General features: G+C 35.2%; 1 protein-coding gene across 1 annotated transcript; it reads right to left on the reverse strand.

Annotated features, from left to right (window-relative positions):
- Window positions 1-1,603: 1,603 nt before the first annotated feature.
- LOC117332326 (probable G-protein coupled receptor B0563.6) lies at window positions 1,604-2,650 on the reverse strand. Its single transcript, XM_033891212.1, has one exon. It carries the CDS (start codon window positions 2,648-2,650, stop codon window positions 1,604-1,606), a length of 1,047 nt encoding a protein of 348 aa, XP_033747103.1.
- Between the last annotated feature and the right edge of the window lie 11,241 nt (window positions 2,651-13,891).

Consider the following 13,891-nt stretch of genomic DNA (forward strand, 5'->3'; position numbering starts at 1 on the left):
TAACATCAATTTCGATCATGTAGAAAGCACACTGGGAAATCTTCATTCTTTCCCAGAACCATCACCGTCTGGAATGCCTTATCGCCACACATCACTCTAGATTCAAATCAGCTCTTCTTCAGGCCTGTTACTAAACCAAAATTATCTTATCCATTTTAACCAGCGTTCTAGCTCCCCGCTTCGCCAATTATCTTCAATTTGTTAAAGATGTGCAACATCCGAAAGAACGACACCTTAGAACTGTCAAAGGAGCTAAAGTCATGGTTCCACATGAATATCGTTGTGCTTGTACTCCATGAACTTTTGCGATGACGTCAAAATTACTATCATTGTGAAGTCAAAATAATCATACAAACTGTCTTGCGTTACGTTGAGGCAGATTTTTTTTTTCATATTTGACTGCTTAAAAGCGACATTAACATAAAACCATCACTTCTATTATATCGCGTTACTGTTAATCACTTCCTAAGATCCGGAAATGCTATTCTACAAACATGTAATACAGATATATTTGAAGAAACTACTTTCGTGCATAGCGAATTCAGCATAGGTATTGACACTGTCCACGGGTGTTTACATATTCAGATGGGAATTGTACTAAATATTTTAGACAGATAAGTCACCGAAACATTCCCTCCATCCGTGCATATCATTTTAAGTAAAATAGATAGATGTTTCAAGAAAGATATAGTTAATTTTGCTTGCCTTGTTGGTCACCTTGCCGCTTCAGTGCCGACTCCTATAATACCACATCCCCAATGGTGAGGCTGTATACGGTGGATATAGGACAATATAGAGTCTCGGGACAGGGTCATCGATAGAGAAAGATATGTGTGAACTTGAAAAAACAAGTACAATCAATGATTGCGAAAGCTCACCGGCGGCGGCACACTATGCATTCATTTTTCATGTATGTATAAACATGTCATTTTGAAACTGTACGTCACATAATATCGCTCCTAGACCTCTAATGGATGTATAAACCAAATAAGAAGGATGTGGACTTACAAGCTTTCCAAAAACTTTAAAGTGGGGTGGGACGCCGACGCCGACGCCGGGGAATACAGCTCACGGTTACTCGTAACCGGTGAGCTAACAAATGCCTAGAAGTGAAATATAATCTTAATAAGATTTAGGTTAAAAGTTTCTATTGAGAAAAGTAACTTAATGGAAGAGGTATACGGCAGTGTGTTTACCAACGAATTTTGCACTGAATAATATATATGAATATTGAAATGTTATGAGACAGGCCATGAAACCAATTCAAATCTAAAACTTGAGGAGGCATGACTTACGTATAACCTTTTCTCCTTCAACTCCCGGAAATTGAACGCAAAGATTGAGCTAACTTGATGTTTGAATAGCTCTGTCACACAGAGAATATTTGATCATGGAGGTTCTCTTCCCAGACATATGAACATAATGTAGATCGTCATTGGTCTGAAAGCAATCTGTTTGCTATTCGTTTGCCGACGATGATATCATAAATTAATACAAATATGAACAAAAAGAAAGTACATGTACACTGAAGAGGAAAAGGGAGAGTTTATTTGAAATGTCTCTGACAAAAAACACCATATCGGCAAATGCGGGAATCTCGATTTCATGGGGAACACATGATTTTCTGAAACTGTTGCCGATATTCCTTACATGCTATGATGTAGATAGGAAAATTAATGCAAGAATTCGCTATGAAGCAGATGTACCAGAACACCATAAGCATCCACTGAAGGTTGTCTTGTCTCTGGGCTGTATAGACATCGGAGCGGAGGAATATCACACAGCGGTTAATGGCACTGGGTAGGTTGGTGATGAGAAACACAATCGTCAATATCAGTATTGTTTTAGTAACCTGGATTTCCCGGGTATGTGCAGGGAGGTTGTGCTTGCGCAGTTGGGACTTCCTGGACTGGTATATGAGTGAGATTATAGTACCGGTACTTGCTGCTGCCACCAAGCCTACAGGCGTGAAGCGTAATACTACTTCTATGGCGATATTCAGTATTCTAACCGTGCATTTGTCTTTACCGAATGTGGTTAATGATACCGTATCAACAATCTCACCAGTGTCCGTGTTGTTCATTTCCTTGTTCTCATACAAGAAAGCCAGAGGGGCGGAGACAATGGCCGGAATGACGTAAGCGGCTATGACAGCTGCGATAGCGAATCGTCTACCGCAAAACACTCGAACCTTTAACGGAAATACCACTGCAACAAACCGGTCCACAGCTATCAGAGTGACCAGGTAATTACTAATGGAGCCCGGAAGTGGGTTGATGTACGAGACAAATAACGGGACCAACAAGATACGGATACGTTCAGCCAAAAAACAGTCATGGAGATCAAGTATCGACATCGAGCAAAACGCGAGACCACAGAGCAAGATCCAAACGTCACACACAGTTAGACCAATCAGATACACGTTTGTAGAAGTTCGTACTTTCATTGGACAGAGCAGAACAAAGCTGAAAACGTTAAAGACAAGGCCCACCACCGCCATTGTCGGGATAACGCCGCTGTACGTTGCCTTCATAATAGTTTGTAGAGTGGCATTACTAATGAAGTCACCGGAAACGGATAACTCATCACTTTCGTTTGTAGCTGTCACTGCAATGGCGTTCAGTCCCGTAGCATTCATATTCTCATTCATTCGGTTGCTGAAAAGGAAATTATGATTTTTTATGAGTTAATTGATATCAAAGTTGATTAAAAGTACAAATTAGTTAGTTATAGCAGTGAAGCTAGTGATCAGCAAGACCGTAGACCTCCCCGTAATACTGTAAATCACAAATAACATTGACCAGAAGTTAACCTCTTATTTCGAGTGTTTAGTTTCCTCCATTTACTCATAAGTTTTCAAAACTTCAAATAAAATGCATGTACATAGATGTTACTAAAATATCGTAAGCTTTTGCATATGCATATTATATCGGTTAATAAGTACTGTACATTTTTACCGAAATACGAGAAAAGATGAAACAATACACGTAATAACCTAGGTGTGTAGATACCATTATATAGAGTATTTAATAGGTACAGTTCTTTGTATGTATTCTATCTCACGACACAATGAAACTGTTTTGAAGTTTCCATATTGCGTCGGCATTGAAAAAGAGTCGTCTATCAGATTGATATGAAATGCCAAAATATAGTTTATTGATGTTTTCGTAGTGCGAATGTATTTTTTACTCCGCTTTCACTACATCCTTTTAACGTGTTTTCATGCAAGTTAATGTAAAGGAGCGTTTAAACTATTTTGACGTATGGTACTACGAACCCCTCAAATATGCTTACAAAAAACCCGTTATCGCTGTAAGTGTTTGATTTTTATCGCTCAGTGAATTTGATTTTAATCGTTTGACTGGGTTTTAGGACAGTGTCTGAATGTTTATAATTTCCCAAATCCTAATAATATATTATGATATGAAAAAATATCTTTTACAAAGTTAGTAATTTATTGAATTCCTGATCCAAAATTATATTTGATTTAATACTGACTGTCGTTGAGCTATTAACTTGTTACTTGTTATCGAGCTCTTCTGTCAGGCTTTGGAGCCTGTCTGAGCCATTGGAGCTGATGTTTACATTACAAAATAACGTTAACAGATGTATTATATATAAAAGATGTTACGGATGTTTTGATTAGTAACATCGGTGTATAAAGTATTAGAGTTAAAATACATACCGTAGCTAAACCAAGTACCTAATAAACCTGGTGTCACACGAAGTCTGGGTGTGAGAGTCAAGAGTATTTAGATTTTCATATCGTTAAGTAACATTACAATTGATTCGTCCCTAGTCTCGTCATCAAAAACACGTGGCAGCGCACAAATGATTACATGGTCAACCACCCATTCCTTTGCTTCGTGTCTTTAAACAAAGGGGCTATCTTTATGCCGACTCTTTGAACGTTTGACTTATTACATTTGGACTACTATTCACCGTCTTTGGATCGTTATACCTTTTCACAAAAAAACCCTGTGAAACTAATTACGACATAACTGGCGTGTCAACAACTGAAGCTGTTCTTTGTTTTATAACTTTAATTAATCGTAATCTATAAAAGAAGACTTGACCTCGGTTTTATTGATTTATTGACTTCGTAAATCGACAAAACCTGTGATAAAATTGATAAGAAATGAAGTCGATTACAGAATGTAAGTTGTGATTATATTATATGCAGTGCTGAAAAATGTCACCTCCATTATTTTCTTTCTGGGTTGATGTTTTGAAATGCAATATTAAATCATTGTACACCTACCGACATCCAATTAATTAATTATTTTGATTTTACCTATATATATACTGATTAAATGGTTGTGTTACCTAAAGGGCTACAGAAGTTGTTAGATTCATTATAAAACCATACGAGTAAATGGGACTTAACTGTGAATTTCGTAATGGTGGTATACTCAAGAAAAAAGCAAAGCTTGGTATTAAAAAGATTGTAAAACTGTTAACAAACTTATTTATCTAGTAGGCTTATCATTAAGATGACTCACCACAAATAGAATAGCACAAGATAGAAAAAACAGTATGTTCTGCTTTAGATACATGAAAATAGCAATCTAAATTATGATAAGAAATTATGTGAGAAATTCATGTAGCGAAATGTTTGTAAAGGATTCCATGGTGCAACCTAAAATATAAAAAAATAACGGTGTCGTATATCTTGAATTAGGCAGGTATTAAAGAGTCTTGCGGAAAATTAAAATTTGAATGTATACGATTGAACTCCCAAAACAGTATTGATAGAAAGTAACGATAGATCGGTGGTTTATGAGGAAATCACCGAGGATTATTTGAGGAAATCACTGAGGGTTATATGAGGAAATCACTAAGGGTTATATGAGGAAATCACTAAGGGTTATATGAGGAAATCACTAAGGGTTATATGAGGAAATCACCGAGGATTATAGGAGGAAATCACTAAGGGTTATAGGAGGAAATCACCGAGGATTATAGGAGGAAATCACTAAGGGTTATATGAGGTAATCACCGAGGATTATAGGAGGAAATCACTAAGGGTTATATGAGGAAATCACTAAGGGTTATATGAGGAAATCACCGAAAGTTGACAATAATTATTTTCCAATGATAAAACAGAAAAAAAAGTCTTTTAAAGGTTATTGATAACATTTGTACAGCAGTTATAGTTTACAGAAATATGTTTGAAAAGAAATTGCCGAAATTTGACTATCGCCACGAAATCAATATTCAGCGACACTAAACTGTTTTGTAAATTATGTGATCTGAATGACGAGTTTCCCTTAACAGCACTGGTTGTCCTTACTTTCCCCTATTTAACAAATGCAATGTGTACATATTCATGGAATCAATTTCTGAAAATAACACCAAAGGATTAACTAATTTTACTAAATACTAAACTCGTAATAGGATACGTAAGAGTGTCTTGTATGTAGACAGTAGTGATCTGTATAATACTGATGAGTAACAAAATACGTCAACTTGGTATGCATATAGTTAACATTCTATCTACGGCCGTATAACAGTCTAGAGGATCCAATTAGAAAGCCGCTCTATAAGTCACACAAGACTCCATCTTATCGAGAATAACGAAACTTTTCTGTAGTTTTCTTGAACAGATGTAGTGCACTTGGTATGTTTGTAACATTTTAACAACTGAGGGAGTTTTCTTCACTTTATTGAAATAAATTTAATAATCTCATAAACAAACGCCCTTTCATTATTCTGTTGAAGCCGTAGACTTTGCTAAATTAACTTTCAAAATTAAAAATATGACTTATACTGTAGCAATAATAATGGTAGTCAATATTCTCTGTGTGTCTTTATGTAAATGTAGAAATACTGGTATAAGATAATAACGTATCGATGGACCAGTTTGAGAGCAGAAATGTTTTAACATGAAACATATTCTCACAGGATAGTTCTCGAGAACGTAACCCCCGGATAATAAAAATGTATAGAAGGACATAGGAAACAGATAATGTATAACAAGGCTAAACATTGTACAGTATTTTGTATATGAGCTAGTATTTACCAATAAATGTCCGCTAATGATATTCTTTCTTTTTTTTTATTTTGAAATTCCTTGTGACCACATCGCAGTATACAAAGATTACAAAAACACCTATACTACAACCCATGGTATACAAACTTACCTACGATAACCCATGGTATACAAACTTACCTACGATAACCCATGGTATACAAACTTACCTACGATAACCCATGGTATACAAACTTACCTACGATAACCCATGGTATACAAACTTACCTACGATAACCCATGGTATACAAACTTACCTACGATAACCCATGGTATACAAACTTATACCTACCATAACCCATGGTATACAAACTTATCTACGACAAAGCATGGTATACAAACTTACCTACCATAACGTATGGTATACAAACTTACCTACCATAACCCATGGTATACAAACTTATCTATGACAAAGCATGGTATACAAACTTACCTACCATAACGCATGGTATACGAAAGTACAGATATCCGAGTATAATGTATCTCTAACTATTTATACATTACTCGAGTATATTAGTAAATATGTTACCTATATATCTATCTATATGATATAACGTGTGGATGAAACAGAAAAAAATATGTTACCTGGACTTGTTCCCTAAAGCTGATCCGGCCGTGTGTGTGGTTGCCGTTGCAATCTCTAGCATATATATGTACGACGTCATCACTCCGCTCGGGTCGGTGCCCGGGTCGGTGCCCGTGTCGGTTAGGGTGTACGGATGAGTTACGTATTATAGTTGTCTAGTTGCAGCTGGGTTATTATTAAGGCGGAGGAAACTTTGGTTCTTGACTTAATTGTTTGATAATAAACTTACATCAAATCACTCTTCTGACTTGACAAAAAAAACCAACAAATTTTACATTGTGAATCACCAGGTATTTTAACAAACATGTTTTCTTATGTAAAAAATGTGAATGGCAGAACAACTAGATCTTCTATATCAAACAAATTGTATGTTCCAACAGCCAGAACAAACTATTTCAAACGTTCATTTGTATATACATGTTCAATTTTATGGAACGAAGCTAATGATACTATTAGAGACTCAGATAGTATTGGGATTTTTAAAACTAGATACCTGCAGCTTTACTTCTCAAAATCTTAGCTATATATATATACCGCAATATTTTATAAATTACTTCAACTAGTCTAGTTTTAATTTCTAAATATTTCTTTTGTGATTATCAATAGAATATACAGTTATATCTGTGATTAATTCCCTTACACTGATATTTTAGTATAGTAATATTCAATCTCATTCCATAATCTTCCTTTCTAAATTTAATTTTAGATCACCTACTTCATTGTCCCATTTTAATTCACACTATGTTAGTGTATATTCTGTCAATTTTTACCTTTTGCTATATTAGCATTGTATGTATATTCGACTCCTAGTGCTTTAATCATGCCCTGCAGTAACACTTGTGTGATATACAAGCGTTCATTTTTAAACCATATTTAAGCTGTGATGATAATTATATATTTATTACATTGTTATATTATATCGTTATTTTAAATTATGTCATGCTTGTGTAAATATATTTGATGCAGGGCCATGTTGTAAACTAGACATTGTCTAAATATGTTACCCTGGTTAAATAAAAGATATTATTATTATTATAACAAAAAAAAACCCCTGATATCGTACTACCCAACCAGCCAGTAATTATGACAGGATCTGAACCAATTATAAAGCTAGCGGACTGAATGTACAAACCAAACCAGAATGCCCGCATTGCATGTTGAAATCAGAGGCAATTTATTAGCTTATTGCTCTCTGGATCAATGGCACTTTTTTAAACAAAAAGATTAACCAATGACCATTACCGTATACATGTAACATATGTACATTTGAGTGCATGTACTAACGCGTTGTATGTAAGTTAGTGTGTTTCACGGTGTGTTTTTCCCAGCCATTTGTTTATAGATTCTTCATATATGAATAAGTCCTTATTTTGATAAATGTCTCCTCTCGTTTTTTGTTACTCAACAGAACCATGTTGCTTTACGTGACTGTGATTATACGACTCCTGGTCTTTTTTTTACATGTCATCTTTCAAATTTATATGTACATATTATGACTTCCTTTTTTGCTTACTTAAGATGTCCTTACTTTTAGAATTCATATATCTAACCTTTTGCTGGACTGCAAGTTTGTCTGAATGTAAACCCAATCGCCTAACAAACTACTCGCGTTTCTGTTTTGATAATGGGTAACGATTATATGAGCCATAGAATGGCGATTGGTGTTTTCTATTCCAAGGCTTACAGTTATTGTTTGATTAAGTCGAACTTTATTTTTCTTCTAAAAATCAGTGAAATTTTAAAAATGAATCATTATATTATTCACTATTTACATTGTATAGTTACCAATATTTTTTCTTGTTTCCATAATTTGGATTTTTCGCTAGTACAGTGTGTACTTGTATTATTGATTCTACAATGTATGGATGTTAAGCCAAATCCTGGTCCGAGCCTTGACGAGCTTTCACTTTTTCACTTGAATATTAGAAGCGTTCGAAATAAATTAGAATATGTCGAAGATATAATCAGTGAATATGACGTAATATGTTTAACCGAAACCCATCTTGATGACAGAATATCGTCTGACGATTTGACAATCGAAGGTTTTGATGCCCCTTTTAGACGTGATAGAAACTACGCGGGTGGGGGGACTCTTGTTAACGTTAAACATTTATTAAATGTTACTAGGTTACATCATCTAGAAAATCCAGAGGATGAAACAGTTTGGGTTCAGATTAATTTAAAAAATACTCAATTATTGTATGTACCGCCTACAGACCAGAACATTCCACTGCGATATTTTGGGAACATCTTCGCGCTTCTTTAAGTAATGCTTTTGATCTGTGTTCAAACGTAATTGTAACTGGTGACCTAAATGTAGACTTATTAACTGTTCAACCCACTCACATTTTCTGTGACATCATTAATTCCTTCAGTCTCGTAAATGTTATAAATGAACCAACACGGTTTGGGCAGACAAGAAATACTCTACTAGACCCTATACTTTTATCTGATTCTCTTTCCAGTTCTATTTCTTCAACTGTTGCTATCGATAGGAATATTAGTGACCATGATGGCTGTATGACTAGCATCAAAGTACCCGGAATTATTTCTCCGAGTTATATACGTAAAGTTTGGATATATAGAAGAGCTGACTTTTATCGTTTTAATAATCTGTTATCTGAGTATAATTGGGAAAATATGATTTTGTAGATTTAGCTTGTGATCGTTTTACCGATTTATTTTTACAATTTGCTAATCAATGTATCCCCTCTAAAGAAGTTTCCATTAGACCTAATGATAAGCCGTGGATGAATTCGGAAATAAGGAAAAATATCAGATTCCGTGATAGGTTATATAAAAAGGCCAAAACGACAAAACGCGATCCGGATATTAGGAAATATAAAGACCAGAGAAATAAAGTTAATAACATGAAGAAAAATGCACGCTTAATTTTTTATGAAAATGTTCATGGTCTTATTGACGAGTATTATAGTTCGGATCCTTAATCTTACTGGCGACTTGTTAAACGTCTTATGAAATCCAATATGTCAACTGAACAGATTCCAACTCTTATAGATACTGATTCTAATTCTCTAGCCACTACAGACTCCGAAAAAGCTAATCTATTAAATAAATACTTTTGTGGCATTACCAGTCTTGATGACAGTGAACATGTATTACCATTTTTTCCCTCTAGAACTAATAATACATTAAGTAATATAATAGTTACACAAAGTGAAGTTAAAGATGTTTTAAAAATACTGAAACTCGGCAAGGCATCTGGCCATGATGGAATCAGCCATCATATGTTGAAATATACTGTTGAGTCTGTTTGTATACCATTAACATTGTTATTTAACTTATCCTTATCAACATGTGTTTATCCAGATGTATGGAAAACTGCAAATGTTATGCCTCTATTCAAGAAAAATGATAGGTATTCTGTAACTAATTATAGACCAATTTCTCTTTTATCAACAGTAGGAAAAGTGTTCGAGAGAGTTGTGTACAAACATATGCATAATTTTATGTTAGAGAATTCATTGTTTTATCAGTATCAGTCAGGTTTCATGCCAGGTCATTCCACTGTTTTTCAGTTAATTGAACTATACCACAAAATCTGTTAGGCCCTCGAAGAAAAAAAGCACACGTGCATGATATTTTGCGACATTTCCAAAGCTTTTGATCGTGTATGGCATCGGGGACTTATTACTAAGTTAAAATCATATGGTTTTACTGGTGAACTTATAAAATGGCTTGAAAATTATCTTTCAAATCGTAAGCAGAAAGTCTTTATAAACAATTAATTTTCATCTCTTAGTACGATTAAAGCAGGGGTGCCTCAAGGCTCGATTCTAGGACCTCTTCTATTTCTGATATACATAAATGATATAGCCGATTTTCTTGAATCAGTTTCTAGACTCTTTGCAGATGATACTTCTCTTTTAGTTTCCCCCCACTCCTGTCAAGAGATAGAGCAAATACTTAACAGAGATCTTGAAGTATTGAACACCTGGGCTAAAACATGGTTAGTTACGTTTAACCCTAATAAAACCGAAATGATTTTCATATCTAATTCAAACGAAATTGAAGCAGACCTTGATATTGTTTTTGATGGAATTTTTGTAAATTTTACCGAGACTCATCGGCATCTTGGTGTATTAATCAGTTCATCTGCTAAATGGGGAGATCATGTTAATTCTATATATAAGTCCGCTATGAAAAAGATCAATATGTTAAGGAAATTGAAATTCATATTAAAACGAGATGCTCTACTTAGAATTTACAAAACTTTTATTTTACCTATTTTAGACTCTATAAAATTAGAATTAGTCCAACGTGAGGCAGCACGAATTATCACTGGTTTACCATCATATGTAAATGTTTCAGCTTTATACTCAGAAACGAGCCTTGAGACACTCTCTGAGAGACGAAAACGAAGAAAATTAAGTCTATTCTACAAAATGGATAGGAACTTAACTCCACATTATCTTAATTCTCTTCTTCCTCCAAATGTCGGCGATACTAACAACTACATCTTACGAACTAACAATAATTACAGAATTCCCCACTACAGACTCTCCCTTACTACCTCCTCCTTTATACCTTCATCTCTACACATGTGGAATGACCTGGACGTAACTACTAGATCATCTCCTTCCTTGGCAACTTTAAAAAAAAGTATATCCAGGTCTGATGAAGATAAATACCCAACATTTTATAATTTTGGTGACAGAAAGACAAATATTATCCATACTAAATTACGACATAGATGCAGTGCATTGAATTATGATTTGTTCCGTGTAAATCTCATAAATAGTCCAGATTGTAGTTGTGGAAATCGTTGCGAGAGTGCCTATCATTATTTCTTTGAATGTGAAAAGTATGTAAATTGCAGAGGCATTTTATTTGACAATTTAAGAAACTTAAATATTAATATAACATTGAATACTTTATTGTATGGTAACAATCTGTATGCCGATAATGTAAATCTAAATATTTTCAGACATGTGCATTATTTTAAGTCCAGCAAAAGATTTTAAGATATACATTCGTACTATATATACATGTATATAATGTGTTATATTTCATTAATATTGTCTAAGCCAATAAATATTATATTGTATTTAGGAGAGGGCGTCAATAAAATAACTTGTGCCTCATCCTTTTGTTCACTTAATTGACAATAAAATATGTTTAAACTAAACTAAACTACCGAATGTCCTTGTTTAGTCTTAGGGAAATAGTTTCCGACACCGACATACGCTGTGATGAAACAACACTACTGACATGTCTAACAGTGTTATCGTATAGAAATAATTCGCCTCGTTCTGGAAAGCATGTCTGAATGCTGCAAGACCTTTGTGATTTCGAAGTGTCTTAATGTCTTGTTTTTTGTTTTATTATTTTTCAATATCAAAGTAAGATACCGTTGCTCATTGTGTAATATATATGTCATGCTTGTCTTGAATGAGATCCGAAGCAATTATTCATAACTATGTTTTTTTTCCCTTATGTTTGTGACTTTTAAAACAACACTTTATTTAGCTTAGCTATTCATGACAGGTTTTGGTGTTCACAGATTGTTGTGGTGGTAATAAATCATTTCCTGATTGTCTTATTTTAGAGGTTGCTATCTTCCTCCCTGCCATGTTTTCCCCTGAAGTCTATTTTAGAGGTTGCTGTCTTCGTCCCTGCCATGTTTTCCCCTGAAGTCTATTTTAGAGGTTGCTGTCTTCGTCCCTGCCATGTTTTCCCCTGAAGTCTATTTTAGAGGTTGCTATCTTCCATCAGAAATCCAAGATGGCCGCCACAGCCGCCATCTTGAAAACACATTTTAAACTTCTTCTCAAGTTCCACCTGTGCTATTGAGCTGAAACTTGCCTGAAATGATCCTGAGATGATCCCGATCAAGTGTTGTTATTTTTCGGGCCAATCTGAAATCCAAGATGGCCGCCACAGCCGCCATCTTGAAAACACATTTTAAACTTCTTCTCAAGTTCCACCTGTGCTATTGAGCTGAAACTTGCCTGAAATGATCCTGAGATGATCCCGATCAAGTGTTGTTATTTTTCGGGGCAATCTGAAATCCAAGATGGCCGCCATAGCCGCCATCTTGAAAAACACATTTTAAACTTCTTCTCAAGTTCCACTGGTGCCATTGATCTGGAAATTAGTGAGGATGTTTAGGGAGGGGAGCCAACAAAGTGGTGTTATTTTTTGGCCTTGTGAAAACTTTGACATGGCAGCCACGGTGGTCATTCTGTAACATGATTGTGCAATCATGGTTTTCCTCAACAACACCTATTTCAAACTTCTCAAATTCCACCAGTTGGATTCAACTCTTATTTACCAGAAATGATCCTGAGATAGTCATGGTCAAGTGTTGTTATTTTCCCGGTTGATTTAAATTCTAAGATGGCCACCATGGCCAACAGTGCCACTATACTCGCTACAGAGAATGCATATAACAATAGTATAAGTGTCTTTAATTTAGAGTCAGATGACCGTTAAGGCCCCTGGGCCTCTTATTAGAGGTTGCTATCTTCCTCCCCGACGTGTTTTTCTCTGAACTGTTATTTTAGAGGTTGCTATCTTCCTCCCTGCCATGTTTTTCTCTGAACTGTTATTTTAGAGGTTGCTATCTTCCTCCCCGACATGTTTTTCTCTGAACTGTTATTTTAGAGGTTGCTATCTTCCTCCCTGCCATGTTTTTCTCTGAACTGTTATTTTAGAGGTTGCTATCTTCCTCCCCGACGTGTTTTTCTCTGAACTGTTATTTTAGAGGTTGCTATCTTCCTCCCTGCCATGTTTTCATCCTTTTTAGATGGATGGATGGGATGGATTAGAACTATGCTATATGATAAGCCTGATGATTTCCTGCTTTATTTCAATTTCTAGGTAGTTACATCCCTGCTACCCTACCTACGATGTCCCAGGTCCTTCCCTATTGAAGGAATTGTTCCCATTGTCACGTTTTCTGTGACAGATGTGACAAATAATTCAAGGTTGTATGGTCGACATCATGATCTCATTTGAAAATTTACGATTTCTTATTTAGTTTTGAAGTCAGTCGTGTTTGATGCTTGTTGATATAGCTGTGCTTCCGTTGTCACTACTCTAGTTCTCATTTTGCGATTGTGACTTAACCATGGATTTTGCCTAAATTTGTATGGTGAGTGTCGTTGTGACCTAGATATGTATGGCGGATGTCGTTGTGACCTAGATATGTATGGCGGATGTAGTTGATAAAGAAGGGACGTTCACCCTTTGGAACACCTGGTCTCCATACAAATCTATATATTTTATCATATTTGTCCCCATTTTATCTA

The sequence above is a fragment of the Pecten maximus genome, chromosome 8 (assembly GCF_902652985.1).
Source record: "Pecten maximus chromosome 8, xPecMax1.1, whole genome shotgun sequence".
NCBI classification, from domain to species: Eukaryota; Metazoa; Mollusca; class Bivalvia; order Pectinida; family Pectinidae; genus Pecten; species Pecten maximus.